This window comes from Anolis carolinensis, unplaced genomic scaffold (assembly GCF_035594765.1).
Source record: "Anolis carolinensis isolate JA03-04 unplaced genomic scaffold, rAnoCar3.1.pri scaffold_9, whole genome shotgun sequence".
Lineage (NCBI taxonomy): Eukaryota > Metazoa > Chordata > Lepidosauria > Squamata > Dactyloidae > Anolis > Anolis carolinensis.
In genome coordinates this window covers 5,993,102-6,010,359 of record NW_026943820.1, presented here as the reverse complement: position 1 = coordinate 6,010,359, position 17,258 = coordinate 5,993,102, and the positions used below count along the sequence as shown (strand labels likewise).

Here is a 17,258-nt window from a genome sequence, read left to right as displayed (position 1 = left end):
TGGAATCAATTAAATTTTGGGTTTCTAGAATAGCACACCTATTTCCTATCTCCGTATCAGCTCTCTTTTCCTACTGATAGGGCTATGCTCAATTTTAGAGAAAAGGAATCAAGTTTTAGCAACACAGGATGGGTAAAAGTTGCATTGTCTATTTGTTTTTGTTTAGTTAATTAAGGCATTGAATGCCTACCGGTTTTGTTGGGAACTGCCCTGAGTCCCCTCAGGGAGATAGGGCGGAATATAAAGTTTTATTATTATTATTATTATTATTATTATTATTATTATTATTATTATTAAAAGGAAACCCATAAAAATTGTGGATTTGGAATTTCAATCAGTGTTAGCCACCATACCCCATTTGTAGTCCAACATTTAGAAGGCTGCATCTCACCCAACTTTGCCATATTTATATAGCTTAGCTCAGCCCAACCATTGCTGGATATTCTTCAGATTTCATACTGAACCGCTTTTCTGTCATGACAAAAATCCACACTTACTTGATCATTAGCTTCAGAGAATAGGGCTTCAGCTTCATCAAGCACAAGATGACACAGCCTGAGGAACATTAAGCTATGGCACTCAAGTAACCGCAAAAGGCTATACGGGGTTGTTACAATTAATTCACCTATTAAAATCAGAAAAGTTATTATAGGTCTTTTAAGTCTGTTTTCTATTTTCAATATAAATATTCATTAAAAAGGAAAACAAATCTATATACATGCGTATATACATGAACTGATACAATACTTCCTAACATCTATGCAGTATTCACATTCGGTGATACCTTCCCCTCCTCCCATTTTGGTGATTTCCTGTCCTTGGGTTGGAGACATTCATATATAATTCTGTTTTTATACAGTGTCATTGGTTCATACCAACCTGTCTCCTGTGTCATCAGTTGGAAACTCCTCCCACCAAGGAATAAGTGTCACTCTGAGGCCAGAGTGAAGGAGGGGGGGGGGGGGGCAGGAAGACATCATACCAACCTGGGAGCCAGCAAGATAGTTCCATCTTGTCTCCTGTGCCACAGCAACATGCTATATATACACACACATATATATAATATACAATAATGTATAAATATATAATATATTGTATTATACATATAATGTTGATATTATAATGTAATACAATATTATACTAATAATACAATATAATATTAATTATGTATTATATATTAAATGTAATATTTCTAATAATCTTACCATATAATAATATAGTACAATATAGTAATTTAATGCTTATATTGTGCTATGCTAATAATATATTGTATGTACATTTGATTTGTAAGCTGCTCTGAGTCCCCTTTGGGGTGAGAAGAGCGGGATATAAATGTAGCAAATAAATAATCCAGATGTGTTCATTCATTAATCCCTTCATATTTTCAACATAAAAGATTATATGTTACATAACTTACACCCTCTAGGAATTCTCACACTCTTGATTTCTTCTTTATTCATTCCCACTGAGAGCAATAAGGGGTGAAGAGGCCTGGAACAATGAGTGTATTTTTCCACAAACTCAAAAACTAGTTCTGCTTTCCTTTGCCTGGTACATATGATTAATGCAACTGGCTATACAAACACACAAAACACATTATACTAACATCAGAAAGGCTTAAGATTATCAAACAGTTCTTTTTAAAAAAAACACATTGTTCAGATGAATATAAATAACTCGAAATACTTAAAAACATATATAGAGAAAACAATCACATTGCATTTTATACTGGATGGAGTTCTATTGGTGCAGCTAGCTTCAGATGAGTTGACAAGCAACTGGCTGGACTCATCTACCTTTGGGAAGAGGCTACAGCTTTCAACACATCCATTTCTCAGCATTTAAGCAGCTGCATAATTTTAATGGGAAGAGAAAGATAGCTGCTGCCTAACTGGCTTACCATCACTATGAATCTTATGCTTTAGAATGTAGGCTTCAGAGAAATGCCACACAACCCAGATGTTCTTCCTACTGAGATGCAATGCGTATCAAAGCACAAAAGCCAATTCTCAAAAGCAATTGTAGAAAAAGAGCCACACATATTTACTGCTTAAATCATAGTGTTGGACAAGACCACAAGGGCCATCTAGTCCAACCCCCTTCTGCCAGATAGGAAAAGCACAATCAAAGCACCCCTGACAGATGGCCACCCAGTCTTTGAAGTAGAAGTAGTAGTAGTAATGGTAATAGGGGCAACCCCAAAGGCGATCCAGTCCAACCCGTCAGGGTTTGCAAAGATACTATATGTGTGTTAACTGGAAAATCAAATGCATGAAGCCAATTGACTGAGTTTGCAAGGACCTGGGGAATTGGTTTGTAACTGTTGCTATCCTGCTGCTAGAGAATCACTTTGAACAGGTTTCTCTCTCTGTGTGTGTGTGTGTGTGTGTGTCTTCTGAGTACTGGCTGGAAAGAAGATGGCTCTGTACTCAGAGAGGCCTGACTATTTCTGAGGCCTTGTTTGCTGCAAATCTTCACTGAAGCAGATTCATGGACTTCGAAAGGATTGACTATAACTGCTGTTTTCTGTAAGCAACCTGAGGGACTATTGTAAATACCAATGTTCTTAATCTTTTGGATTAAGTAAAAGTTCCTGTGTTACTTTGTTCTGCACAGCTGAGTGGTGCATTATTCTGCAGGGTATCTCTGGGCTCACGGGCACAAGTAAGAGCTTCCATCTATCATCCATAATCCCCAACACAACCCCCTTCTGCCATGCAGGAAAAGCAAAAAGTACCCTCAACAGATGGCCATCCAGCCTCCGTTTAAAAGTCTCCAAAGAAGGAGTCTCTCTGAACTCAAGAGGCAGAGAGTTTCACTGTTGAAGAGCTCTTCTTACAGTCAAGAAATGCTTCCTAATGATCAAGTGGAATTTCCCTTCTTGTAATTTGAACCCATTGCTCCAATTCCTAGTTTCCAGGGCAGCAGAAAACAAGCCTGCTCTCTTCCTTAGGATAGCCTTTCACATATTTGTACATGGCACCCTATACTTTGCAAGTGGAATGAAGGGAACCTTTGAGCACAGGATGAAGATTATACTTACGCCATTCCTAGCTGGCAAGGACAGATAGCAATTCCTTGACTGCAGAAATGTAATAATTGGCAGAAGATATATAAGTGGGTCATTTTCAGGACAGATGACTACTGAATCATAGCCACGGGCTATTGCTGGCCAGGAATATGATTGCACATGATTAGGGCCCACAAATTTCTTCCTCAGGAGCTCCTACAGAAACAAAGACATACTTATATTAGAATATTGTTGCATTTGCTTATACGAAAAATCAAAGGAAAAGTTATAATCAAACCGAACTACAGTATGCACACAAGCAGAGCTTTCTTATTAATAAGGCGCCTAACTCTTCAGAACTATAGCCTATTTGTGAGGGCCAGAGGCTGTCTGGGTAAATGGACACCTCCGCCACATACATATATACACATTTTCAATATTATTATGTGTACAGAATAGTTAGATATGCATAGATGTGTATAGGTAATAGATAATGAATATTACCTGTTTTAGAGCTGGAAACAATGGTGCTTTTTCAAGAGATGTGCATGGCGCGATTTTATGACTAAGAACAACCGGGAAGTGTGCACTGAGATTCACCTGATGCTCCTTAAAAGTGAAAAATTAGGGCACTATTACATAGGATACATATGAAGGCTAGCTTTCAATTTTGTGTTCAGTGACAAATATTTTCTTCACTTTTATTTTCTTCCCTTTTAAAAGATATACAATCAATCTGTGCATTTTAAGATAACAGTGAAGAGAAATTACATGTATTTCATGAACATAGTATCAAGACTCTAAAAAGTAAGAATAAAGGAAATGCAAAATTATTCAACTTTTAGGCACCAAACATTAGTATAGGTTCATATTATTTCATAAATATATATATAGATTTCCTATTATAGATTTCCATATTATAGATTATAGATTAATATCAAGCCAACAGTACTAAAAAGTGATTGGAAAAAATCAGTGAAGTAGTTCAATTCTTGGAATAATAATAATAATAATAATAATAATAATAATAATAATAATTTCATTTCTTACACAGATTGGTTGTATATTTCTCCTCATGGCTTGAGGCGGGTTACAACATTGTTAAAGCACATAATCAAAACACTATCATTTAAAAACACTCAGTAGAGTGTATTTCTATAAAATAAGTATTAAAATATACAAAAAAATTAGACAGAATGGAAGTTTAAAATTACAATACCCCCGTCTCTTCTTCTGCATCAGCAGCTTTCAAAGGATAAGGGTTTAAAAACTGTAGAAGCCTGAAAATATATTTTAAAAAGAGCTTTTCAAAAACAAATATTACTAATACAGACTTAATTTTTTTTTAGATTCTTCATATTATGTTATGGCTGGCCCTTCTAAAGAGATTGAAGCAAAATATGCAGCCCATTCCCTTTCTTACTGCAATAGCCACCCTTTGTTGCAAATTAGGTTTATATATAACACAATAATGATGATGATGATGATGATGATGTTTATTTCTTGCCCGCCTCTCCTTATGGCTCATGGCAGGTTACAACATTGTTAAAACACACCTTCATCTAAAAACATTGTTTAAAATGCACATATTAAAACATATTTTCACAAAATACATATCAAATTACACAAAACAAAGAATAAACGTAAGATGCAAGTTAAATCTGGGTGGCTTCTACGCAGCTACTCTAAGTCTTATAGCTCATCAGGCTTTAAATCTGAGCCTGTAGGACCCTAGCTCAGCACTCTCCCAAGTATTGTATCACATTAGTATCTAAAAGGAATATTTTGTCTCACTGGTGGCAACAAACATGAAAGCAGCTGCAATGCTGTTGTGAGTTTACATTATCTAGATTATTACGGTTAACGACATCTTCCACTATGCTTGCTCAAACACTGGCAAAGGAGGAAGCTGCCATAGAAGATCTATGGCAACAGATGAGTCTTTATGAACAATTTTTAATGCATTTCCCCATTTTCTCCCCCCCCCCCCCGCCTTTTTTAAAGGATATGACTTTCTTTACAGGTCATAGCTCCTGAAAGGAGAGCCACAACTACATGTATCACACAGACCTTTAGGTCCTATACAGTTTGGGAGGATGGCCACTAGCTCTACTCCTTGTTTTCCCTCTCATTCAGCATCTCATTTTGTTTTCATTAGTTAAAACACTAATTGGAAAAAACATCCAGTTTGAAGGTATTTGTACTGGATAAACAAACAAGAGGATGGTACAACTTTAAGCAGTTGAGGGCTGTGGATTGCCAGTGCTTTGGACAGCAGTGGGAATAAATCTTCTGAATGAAAGAGCCTGTTTTTAAAGGGACAGAGTTATTCTCCCCTATCTTTTTCCAGCTGGAGAAACTACAAGCATTCTCAGGGACCTGACCCACAATGAACACTATGCACCAAGGGTTGTGCAATAGCCATTAAAGTGAGGAAGGATGGGCTCTTTGTTTTGTAATTTGTACATATCATGTGCACTGGGGATTGCATTTTAATTTTGTTATACTATATACAATGACAATATCCTATTCTATTATTCTTTTCTACTCCCCTGATATCATCTGAGATCTCCGTTGCTTCTTTTGTAGCACTCCTCTGCTCAAACCTATGGAAAATAAATAAACATAGAGAGGAACAAAATGATTTTCACAAAGTTGACTAAAATAAGAAAGAGGTACAAGAATAATAAAGAATTAGTAGTAGTGATCCAATAAGAGGAAATCTGAGGTGAAGGTACAGGCACACTTTGGCCGTCCAGGTGTTTTGGATTTCAACTCCCACAATTTCTAACAGCTGGTAGCCCATGCCTATATATATGTTTGTTTGTTTGTCTTTGTCCTGTGTTAAAAAGGCATTGAATGTTTGCCTAATATGTGTAATGTGATCCGCCCTGAGTCCCCTTCGGGGTGAGAAGGGCGGAATATAAATGATGTAAATAAAATAAATAAAATAAATATATATAACTTTCTTTCCACTTTGGTTATTTGCAAAAAAAAATTAAGTTCCTAAGTTATCAGAATTCAAACCTCAGTTACCATTGAAAATTATAAGCTTTGAAAAAATTACCAGTATACTTTTTGTTAATTAACCAATTAATTGAGCATCTGCATAAATAACAGAAATAAGAAAAAATACATACTTCGTGCTTGTGTTCCCGTTGTAAAGACTTTCTTCTATCTCCTTTGCATTTGCAGTTGTCTTAAATGAGGTGCTAGAGTGAAACACACAATCTCAAAAGAAAATAGTGGCCAGGATGCAAATGACTGAATGAAGAATGTTGTATGTGATGGATTTTGCTTTCCTGACATTTTTTACATTGTTGGTTTGTTTAGAAATCTTGCCTTGTTCCTTTATGTCATTGTATTTCTGATTTCTATGTAAGGTTACAGAATCTGATAGGAAAAGACTCAACTTACAGTAGAGTCTCACTTATCCAAGATAAACGGGCCAGCAAAACATTGGATAAGTGAAAATGTTGTATAAAAAGGAGGGATTAAGAAAAAAGCCTATTAAACATAAAATTACATTATGATTTTACAAATTAAGCACCAAAACATCATGTTTTACAACAAATCGACAGAAAAAGCAGTTCAATACACAGTAATGTTATGTAGTAATTACTGTATTTATGAATTTAGCACCAAAATATTGCAAGATTTATTACAAAAACATTGACTACTAAAAGGCAGACTGCGTTGGATAATACAGAACATTGGATAAGTGAAGCTTGGATAAGTGAGACTCTAGAGTATTTGAAATGGGACACACAGTAAGTGAATGAAGAGCTGAATCACACCTTTTCCTGTATAAGCACATGACAAATTTAAGTAACAAAGTTGTTACATTGACAAATAATTGCACAAGACAAGCGCCTGAGAAATAAAATTGAAAAACTGAATTATCTAAAACAAATTATTTTGGCTCTTGGGGAGCCGCGGTGGCACAATGGGTTAAACCCTTGTGCCGGTTGAACTGCTGACCTGAAGGTTGGTGGTTCGAATCCTCGAGACGGGGTGAGCTCCCATCTGTCAGCCCTAGCTTCATGCAGGGACATGAGAGAAGCCCCCTGCAGGGTGGTAACACATCTGGGTGTTTCCTGGGAAACGTCTTTGAAGAGGGCTAATTCTCTCACACCAGTAGCAACTTGCCTCAATTCGCTTCTGACACGATAAAAAAAAAATTTTTGGTTCTTTCAAAGCAATCAACAATTTCATAATGGTGCCTTTAGTTTAGCAGAATAGGTTCTAATTCTTGCCTATGTATAAAAGCATTGGATGGGAAGATGTAAATAATACCTGTCTGTTTGCAGTTCCGTTACAGAAACTTTTACACCTGGTTTCAGGGAAGGGATTGCCACCATTACATCCTAAGAGAGGAAAGAAAAATATCCTAAAGATTTCTTCTCAGTGACTTAGGAAGCAGGGAATTTTTACACTTCTATTAAGCTACTTGATTTCAGGACTTGACCAAAAATGGCACGCTTTGTATCACTCTGAAACACAGTATAATAATGCAGACCATCTTTCACTGATAGTGTTTTCTATCACTGTACAGGAACAACTAGGAGATAGCTTCAGCAATGCTGAGATCCTACTTTGGTAGTTATAAATATAAACACGGCCAAAGAGGGAAAACAATATGAGCAGGTCTCTACAAAGTTATCTTCTGTACATGATCTGATAATGTTATGCATGTCAATACACTGACTGTACACTAAGGCTGTGTAAAGCTGATTATTCCTCAAGGAACTGGATACATTTTCTAATTGCTACTACGAAACACAAATGATAGTCCTTCTATGTTGAACACAATCTCTGATCAATGTACGTTTCTGCAGTTATAGACAGAAATAAGGCAAGGGAATGCAAATCTGGTACTCAACACAGGAAATCCTAATGGTGTCTATCCATTATGGTATGAATACAGTAGGAAACAAGGACTACATCTAGTTGTTTTGCTAACAATAGGGAATTCAATGTTCAACAACATGAAGCTTATGCAATTAATGCACCTATTTCACAAGCACTTACAACTGAGACCTGAATAACACAGTTCATGTTTATTTAGGCCAACCCACTCATAGTCTAAAGATTCCAAAATTCATTTACTCTATTTTGTGAGGCAGGTTCTGGTAGAATCTTCATTATACTTTTCTCAAAGTCATCAGAAACAGCATTACCTAAAGTAAACACAATCAAAGTACATATAATTTTTAAAAATCTTACACACAAAGTATCTATGACCTCAATTAATGTACATTTACATCTCTCTCTCTATAGTATATAGAGAGAGATGTATAGTATAGATAGTAGATAGATAATAAAAGTGAAAATATGTTTGTATGTGTATGTTTACACACACACAATGTTTGTATGTAATTTCCAAGATGGCTTCCACATCCAAATAGTCTTGGGACTCCCGCCAACAACCACTCTGGACCAAACCACACACAGACCCCCTCCCCAAGTGACCAACAGAAAATACTGGTAGGGATTGACCGACGCTTTTGGGAGTTGTAGTTCATATACAATGGAAGAGAACCATGAAGCAAAGCAATTGTGGATTTGTACCAAACCTGGCACACATACCACCCCCCATGACAAACTTTAACTACTGTTGGGGGTTTACTGTTCAATAGTGAGTTGTGTATTCCGATATGACAGAGGGCTGGACTAGACAGCCCTTATGGGCCCTTCTAGCTCTATGACACTATGATTCATTACAACAGTTGGTTAAAATACATGAATAACAAGGACAGGAAATAAAGAACAGACACTCACATCACATCAGTTTGCTAAACAAATTTGAAGGACTGCTGTTCAAAATATAAGCAGACTGATAACAAATCCCAAATTTCCTTGGGACGAATCACATGCTATTAAAATCTTAATTATTAATAAGATTGTCTTTCTCACCTCCTGCCCCAAACAAACTGCTGCTAAAAGGATCTGCAAAATGTGGCAGCTCCCACCACATACCCACCAACATTTGCAAGACAATAAACACATCTAATGTGTGTCTTCTCCCATATGTAGATATGGTATGACTGTGTTCACTCATTATGCGAAACCATACTACAAGAATCATGAACCAAAGAAACCACTGCACCTTCAGTTACAACATTCAAGTGCCAAGACTTTTGTTTTCGGTCTTAATGCCATATTTTTAAGATTGGCTTTAAGCCCATCTTTAAATCTCTTTTATTGTCCACTGACAATCTGCCACACTCACACATTTCAACAGCTTTGGGTTCTTTGATATCCAGCGATGTTGGCGATAGAATATGTGCAGGACTGATCTCTGACACTGAGACAGACTCGAGACCTAGTATTTCTTGGTTTTGTTCTTCCATAATAATAGATCTTTCCTCATTCTTCTCAGAAGAAGCAAAGTTCTTTGCAACAAGATCATCATTCACACATACCTATGAAATAAGTAGATTTTATGCATTTGAAAAGTGATTATACTATTCTGATAATTGCAGCTCCAAAAATACATTTTCCCAAGGTCTGCTGAGACAGAGATGTATCACTCTATTCTAATTTACAAAATTGGTTCTTTGTAATAGGGACCACCTGGCAAGGCACTTCCCTGCAGCATCAACTCTGCTCTTAAAGAGCAGTTACCTCTTTTAAAGCTTAAAGAAACTTCTTTAAGACACAAGCTATATAGCATGGTGTCTCTCTGCTAAGGCATAAATGTGGACAGCTTGGAACTACACACTTAAATTTCAATTCATAGAAAAATCTTTAACCCTGAGTTATTCTTTGCAAGAGCACCAATTACCTAAGCCTATACCATGCAGCTACATCGGCAAGCTTTGTTTCTCTACTTGCCTTTGTATGTTACCATGAATTATGAACCTGAAATCCATTCTATATGTCCCATTCACAGCTCTATAAAATATACTCTTTTTTTTTTGGATGTGCCATTTTTCTCTTAACAGAAAATGTAGGGAGAACAATACTTGTTAGGTAATAAATAAATGACTATTCTATGACAGTATCAGAAGCAGTGTGAAAAAGAAGCTGGGCCCATTTTAAAAGTAAATATGGAAGACGCATAAACAAATTGCAGTTGCTCACCATCATATGCATCTTGAACCACAGAAAATTCTGTACTATTTTCAGAACCAGCAGAGTGTATTTGAATGTTAAGACTACGACTTTAGAGATGAGGATTCAAACTGCAACTCAGTTTGGGAAAGTCACAGTCTCTCAGCCTCAGAGGAAGGCGAATGTAAAGACTCTTTGAATAAAATTATCCAAGAAAACCCTGCTATAGGGTTGCATACAACAACAAAAAGACATTTTAGAAGATATTGTAATATAATTTTCATTAACAACTGTCTGAACACTCCAACTACTGCTACATTGACGGAGTACTAGTTCACACAAACAGATGCGGGCAATCGCCTTGACAAATTATATTCTTGTTCTTTGCCTTCAAGTTACTTCTGATGCAGCAACCATATCATGGCTTTTCTTGGCAATACAGGGTGTTTGAAAAAGAACTCTCCAGTTTCCATTTAATTTAAATGGAAACTAGGGAGTTCTTTTTCAAACACCCTGTATTTGTTCAGAAAAGTTTTACCATTGCTTTCCTCTGAGGCTGAGACCGTGACTTGCCCAAGGTCACCCAGGGGTTTTCCATGACCAAATGGGGATTTGAACCCTTGTCTTCAGAGTCCAATACTCAAATCGCTACACCACAGTGGCTCTCAGGACACATTGTATACTCAGTTTTACAGATTATATGAAGACAGATTTGTGACATATGGCTTACCTTTTCACCCCTTTTTGTGACATAAAGATAGACAGCAAAAGTGTCATCTTCAACAGCACATAACTTGGCCTCCACCTGGCTAGCTGCTATGAACAGAAGATGAAGTATTAATGAACTATTTCTATTGTTTCCCCAAATATTATTGGTTCTTTATTAACTATGTCTAATAGATGACAGTATAACTTCTTTACTTGTAGGGCCAGTGGTTTGACTGACCTACAACCAACAAAGCATGTTCTCCAGGAGATTCTACACTATGTTTCTGCAGGAAGTTGCCTGAGTGTCACCCTTAGGTATTGTCTAGGTCCTCCATTGCTACTGGATGGCAACTTTTTGTGAATATCGTTAATTTTAATGACTGATTTAGGCCATCTGACATTTTCAGACAGAGAGTTCCAACAGTCCCAGCCCACCCAGTGGTGAGGAATCCTGGGAATTTCAGCCTAACATAATCATCCAGTTGCATTCAAGAGGATGGTTTCAGAAAATGTGGAACTGAAATTCTAGGTCCTGCGATTATTCTGGGGTACCACTCTCAACATCATATTGGCTGAGGCTTTGGAGGACTAAAGTTTGAAACATTTTCCATTCTCGTTCTACAGCAAACTACACCCTCAAGGTGTTTTGGACTTGCACAATTCCTAACAGCCACATGTAGGGCTAAAGTTTTCCCATTCTTGTTCTAGGAAACTCTTATCTTTCCTGATACCAAGCAGTCTAAAATAACATAACAGCAATGACAGTCAAAGGGATGTAGCAGCACAGTCTGCCCAGATGCACTGTTATATTCAAACAGATCTGTTACTTGCTGCTGACTGCCATCATAGCCAGTAGGCTTTTGCTACAGCAGAAATTCACATTTTAAAAACAAATCTAAGCAGAAAGATACATCTTTCTATACACAAGTTAATGCTCATTATTTGGTATTCTGGTTGCAAGTATATTTAGAATATTAGGTTTGCCAAAGTCGCTACTTTAGACTGTCATATAGGTCTCTTAACATAAACTGCCACATGGATTATTTTATATCTATTAATTAGTCATATATCTGAGATGACACAGTATGTTCTTCTGTATATTTTATTACCATCCAAGAGGTCTTGGAAATACCGGATAGCCGCAATATTCCATTTAGTAGCAGGACTACAAAAAAGCAAAGCATTGTTAAAACTTAAAAAAACATTTTTTACATTTATTAAGCATTTTCTCACTTCACCTTGTTTTACAAATTATAAAAAATAGAAAGATAAAAGTAAAAAAGCATGGTGTTCTGGCAGATATACAATGAGATAATTCAACATAATGGGAAGTGTTATGCAGAGAAGATTCTATTTGCCACTATAGGGAATGCAACTCATACATACAGTTCTGCAATTTATCCTACAGAAGACATAAGACTGCAGAATATGATCATTTCTCACAAACCATACTTACACTATCTCTGCATTGTTGGTATAGTAGTTGACACGTAATGTTACAGGTTTTATATGGTATAATCTAAACTTCTGTGCTCTGTAGGGCAATCTCATAAATGATTCTAAGGCACAACAAATCCTAAAAATAGAAATTGCAGAAAACAGAATTACTACACTCCACTCAAAACATTTAGAGGCAGACTATAAACCCTACATATGGATATATTTGCTTGCCTTGTTCTTAAAGCTCTTTGAAATAGGCCATTGTTACCTCTCCCCGTCTTTAATAAGATGTACTAAATCAATGATCTGTCTAAGATTATCCAGCCAAGTCCTCAGAAAAAGTTCACATTAGGATCTATCTAGCTGTTTCTAACTGTAATGCACCAATCCATCATTTGAAGAACACTAACTCAAATACATGAGATAGGCTACTGAGGTAATCTGACTTATATTATTCTGATCTTCAAAGTTGCATGATGCACAATACCAGTACTGACTTTTTGACTTAGAATAATTACATACTTCTCTGCTTTCACAGGAATGTTCTTGGCATAGTCCACAAGGAAACATTCTGCCAGGTAATTATCTGTACATGAAATTATTGATTCAACAATTGCTCTGCACCAGGAGTTCTCCTCCTGGGAATAAACAACACAAACCTGAAAAAGAAACATGTGATATGTTGTAGGTTAAAGGAAAGGTTTTCCCCTGGTATCGTGTCCGACTCCAGGGGTTGGTGCTCATCTCCATTTCTAAGCCGAAGAGCCGGCGTTGTCCGTAGACACCTCCAAGGTCATGTGGCCGGCATGACTGCATGGAGCGCCGTTACTTTCCTTCCGGAACGGTACCTATTGATCTACTCACCTTTGCATGTTTTCAAACTGCTAGGTTGGCAGAAGCTGGGGTTAACAGTGGGCGCTCACTTCGCTGCCCGGGTTATGTTGTACATTAACAAAATTATATATAGATATATCTCAGTTATGAAACACAATGTTCATGGGCAGAAATAACAGGGAAAGAATAAGCCTTGGTTCCTACACACACACATTTACTCAAAAAAAGAGCAGTTCAACATGTTTCCGGAAACATAAATACTAATATTCCAACATTAATTTTCATTCCCTCCCCTCCTCAACTTCATATTCATCAAAACAAATTCAATACAGAAAATTACCTGTCCCTCTTTCAATACTGATGGTTTGACTTCATCCAGGCCTCTATGTGTTAGATTATAGAACTGATTCATCTCAAACTGAAGCTTTTTATATGCCATTTCATTGTCTACAAAATTTCCACCTCCTTTTATGCTGCCCCAAAAGCAGTCTGGGCTTTCAATCTAGTAAATAAGCAAGTGTTTTAGATATATTAAAACACTGCAAGGTCATTAACAGTCATCATTATACTCAAACTGTGTTCCACATATACATTTGCAATATTTAGAAAAATCATAATACCTTTATTATAAAGACTTCAAACATTTTCTTCTAGCTTTATATGCAAGTCTGAAAATACAACAAATCAGGACATTAGTAAACTTCATTCTCAAAATGAATCCCTTAACATATACAAAAAAGGTTTTCAATGTAATCTGGTAAATTATAAAAGAACTAAGCAAAGAAATCATGAATTCTGAAAGTCAAGATATATTAATTAACAAAAAGACATGTTTTTGCATAAAACTGGAAGAGCAAAGACACTATTGGCAATAAAGAAGCACTAAGGAAGTGCAAGTGTACTCTTTTAAAGTACAGATGGTGAGTTTCATGGGAGCAGCGGAGGTGGACCTGGAGGAGGATTAGGATCAAGTGTATGGAGATATAGCTTTACAATGTGTTGTCAAAGGCTTTCATGGCGAGAATCACTGGGTTGCTGTGAGTTTTCCGGGCTGTATGGCCATGTTCCAGAATCATTCAACACCTGACGTTTTGCCCACATCTATAACAGGCATCCATCCATACACAATTTCAACAGAAAGGAGGAAACCATGAAAATGAACAAAATCTGGCTCCCAGTATTTTAAAAAAACCCTCTAAAATCAGGACAGTAAATAAAGAACAACACTCCAAAACAGGGGAATTCCAGTCAAAAAACGATCAGAGCCAGTGTGTTGTCGAAGGCTTTCATGGCTGGAATCACTGGGTTGTTGTGCATTTTCTGGGCTGTATGGCCACATTCCAGAAGCATTATCTCCTGATGTTTCACCCACATCTATGAGAGGCATCCTCAGAGGTTGTGAGGTATATTGGAAAACTAAGCAAGGAAGATTTGTTTATTTATCTGTGGAAGGTCCAGGGTGAGAGAAAGAATTCTTATCTGTTGGAGGCCAGTGTGAATATTGTAATTAATTAATTACTTAATTACATCATTTATATACTGCCTTCCTCCCCTAGGGGACCCAAAGCAGTTTACAATATAATATACAAACAATGAACACAGTGTTAAACATGATCAAGCCCATAGCATTTAAAACATCGCAAGTAAGAACAGTTAAAATCACACAATTCGAAGCGTCAATCACCCTGACTAGCATTAATGGCCTTGCAAGCTTCATTCCTGCTGGGGGGAATCCTTTGTTGGGAGGTGTTAGCTGCCTCTGATTGATCCATGTCTGTAATTCCTGTTTTCAGAGTGTTGTTCTTTATTTAATAATACGATATAATACTAATACAATATAATAATATTAATTATATATTATATTTTACATGTAATATTACTAATAATATTACAATATATTGATACAGTATAATATAGTAATTTATTACCAGTATTGTCCTATGCTAATAATATAATATTGTATGTAAATTTAATTTGTAAGCTGCTCTGAGTCCCCTGCGGGGTGAGAAGGGCGGCATATAAATGTAGCAAATAAATAATACAGTAGAGTCTCACTTATCCAACACTCGCTTATCCAACGTTCTGGATTATCCAACACATTTTTGTAGTCAATGTTTTCAATACATCATGATATTTTGGTGCTAAATTTGTAAATATAGTAATTACTACATAGCATTACTGTGTATTGAACTACTTTTTCTGTCAAATTTGTTGTATAACATGATGTTTTGGTGCTTAAGTTGTAAAATCCTAACCTAATTTGATGTTTAATAGGCTTGTATTTGATATTACTGTATGCTGGTTTTATATCTGTAAGCCGCCCCGAGTCCCTCTGGGAAGATGGTGGCGGGGTACAAAAATAAAATATTATTATTATTATTATTATTATTTTCCTTGATCTCTCCTTATTATCCAACATATTCGCTTATCCAACGTTCTGCCGGCCTGTTTACGTTGGATAAGCGAGACTCTACTGTAAATAATATTTGCTGTTCAGAGCCAGCTAACACCTCCCAACAAAGATTTCCCCCGGGCAGGACGCAGCCAGGCATTGAAGCTGCACGGCTATTCAAAGCTAATCAAGGTGGCCAATTGCAACATTCACACTTGCCACAAACAGACAAAAGTCTGGACTTTCCCACAGATATATAAACCCCAGTTGCCTCGTTTCCAATAGATCTCACAACCTCTGAGGATACCTGCCATAGATGTGGGCGAAACGTCAGGAGAGAATGCTTCTGGAACATGGCCACACAGCCTGGAAGACTCACAGCAACCAAACCCTCAATTTGACTAGAAAAAAACATATATATTCCCAGTTTGGTGTAATTGCTAAAACCTCCTTCCTCACACGAAACTGAATGCTAAATTTATCTTGAAGTGGGCCTATTTCGCCTCAAAAGAGGGAAAGTTTGGAAAATAAACCTTTCTTGAACATGGGATTCCCAGAACCACACCTGGGAGCTGTAGAATTAATATCTCTCCAAACTGTGGGAACGTATTTAGGAACTTTTCCTGCTCTGAAGGACTTGTTTCTTCCCCTCAGAAGGAAAAACAGCACCCCCTCCCTTACCTGCCAACGTCCGTCCCTCGTGCGCATGCGTGGCCCCCAACCGCCCCTAATGCCCGAATGTCAGCGTCTCGTCCAGCACGAGGAGGCTGCCCTCACAACGCACGCATGCGCAATGACTCCCTCTTTCCCCGCGCTTGAAGTAAGTAGCCTGTTAGGAGTCGGGCGCTACCACTTCTCACCCGGGAGGGGGGGGATTGACGGTGACGGCCGTCCGTTTCTTTCCCGCTTGAAGAAAAAAAAAGGCACCGAGGCCTTGTTCCTACGGATACTAATTTCTAAAGCACTTTTCCTGGTGTTCTTCGCGTCCTTTTTGGTACAAAGGAAGAGGGGGAAGGTTAAGACATCCCCCCCGCATTCTTGGCGGTGGAAAGCGCCACTTTCGCCAATCTCTTTCTCTCTCCCTGGTGAAAAGCGCGGGGAAAGGGATGAAGGATGATGGCAAAGCTAGTAAGAACGCTGCATCTCAAGTGGAGTGACCCTGTCTGATGTTACTGGATTGGCTGTTGCTAGGTAAAGTGCCCCTCTCTGATTATTTGGGTTGACTTGCTATGTGAAGTGCTCATCCGTGGTGTTGCTGGTTTGGCTGTTGCTAGGTGAAGTGGCCCTGCCTGATATTACTAGGTTGATTGTTACTAGGTGAAGTGGCCCACTGTTATGCTATTTGTTTTACTGATGCTAAGCCATGGATTGACTTGCTAGGTGAAGTGGCCCTCCATGCTGTTAGTTTTGGCTGTTAGGTGAAGTGGCCCTGTCTAATATTACTAGGTTGATTACTAGGTGAAGTGGCCCACTGTTATGCTATGTTTTACTGATGCTAAGCCATGGATTGACTTGCAAGGTGAAGTGGCCCTCCATGATGTTAGTTTTGGCTGTTAGGTGAAGTGACCCTATCTGATATTACTAGATTGACGGTTCCTAGGTGAAGTGGCTCTCCGTGATGCTATTTGTTAAGCTGATGCTAGGCCACGGATTGACTGTTGCTAGGTGAAGTGGCCCTCCATGATGTTACTGTTTTGGCTGTTGATAGGTGAGGTGCCCCTACGTGGTTGTTACTGGGATTGCTATTGGGATATATTCATGCTATATTCCTAATCTGGAAATAATGTAAGCTTCAGAAAAGTGTACCACGACTCAGCT

At 37.7% G+C, this 17,258-nt stretch overlaps 1 protein-coding gene across 4 annotated transcripts in view; it reads right to left on the bottom strand.

Annotated features, from left to right (window-relative positions):
• tdrd12 (tudor domain containing 12) overlaps nucleotides 1-16,217 on the bottom strand; it is a 31,650-nt gene extending 15,433 nt beyond the window's left edge. Inside the window, exons 1-18 of one of the 4 annotated variants that reach the window (XM_062961916.1) lie at nucleotides 16,122-16,217; nucleotides 13,669-13,716; nucleotides 13,389-13,550; nucleotides 12,737-12,873; nucleotides 12,231-12,350; nucleotides 11,884-11,939; nucleotides 10,797-10,882; nucleotides 9,243-9,435; nucleotides 8,120-8,190; nucleotides 7,307-7,377; nucleotides 6,992-7,171; nucleotides 6,151-6,222; nucleotides 5,567-5,616; nucleotides 4,230-4,294; nucleotides 3,515-3,619; nucleotides 3,044-3,226; nucleotides 1,418-1,574; nucleotides 498-625 (exon numbers count right to left, since the gene is read on the bottom strand). In XM_062961916.1, the coding sequence (XP_062817986.1) occupies nucleotides 498-625; nucleotides 1,418-1,574; nucleotides 3,044-3,226; nucleotides 3,515-3,619; nucleotides 4,230-4,294; nucleotides 5,567-5,616; nucleotides 6,151-6,222; nucleotides 6,992-7,171; nucleotides 7,307-7,377; nucleotides 8,120-8,190; nucleotides 9,243-9,435; nucleotides 10,797-10,882; nucleotides 11,884-11,939; nucleotides 12,231-12,350; nucleotides 12,737-12,873; nucleotides 13,389-13,550; nucleotides 13,669-13,692 (1,860 nt within the window). In that variant the 5' untranslated portion in view covers nucleotides 13,693-13,716; nucleotides 16,122-16,217. Of the gene's footprint in view, nucleotides 1-497; nucleotides 626-1,417; nucleotides 1,575-3,043; nucleotides 3,227-3,514; nucleotides 3,620-4,229; nucleotides 4,295-5,566; nucleotides 5,617-6,150; nucleotides 6,223-6,991; nucleotides 7,172-7,306; nucleotides 7,378-8,119; nucleotides 8,191-9,242; nucleotides 9,436-10,796; nucleotides 10,883-11,883; nucleotides 11,940-12,230; nucleotides 12,351-12,736; nucleotides 12,874-13,388; nucleotides 13,551-13,668; nucleotides 13,717-16,121 lie in introns of those variants that run through there. The other 3 variants (XM_062961917.1, XM_062961918.1, XM_062961919.1) reach the window with 3 other exon arrangements.
• Between the last annotated feature and the right edge of the window lie 1,041 nt (nucleotides 16,218-17,258).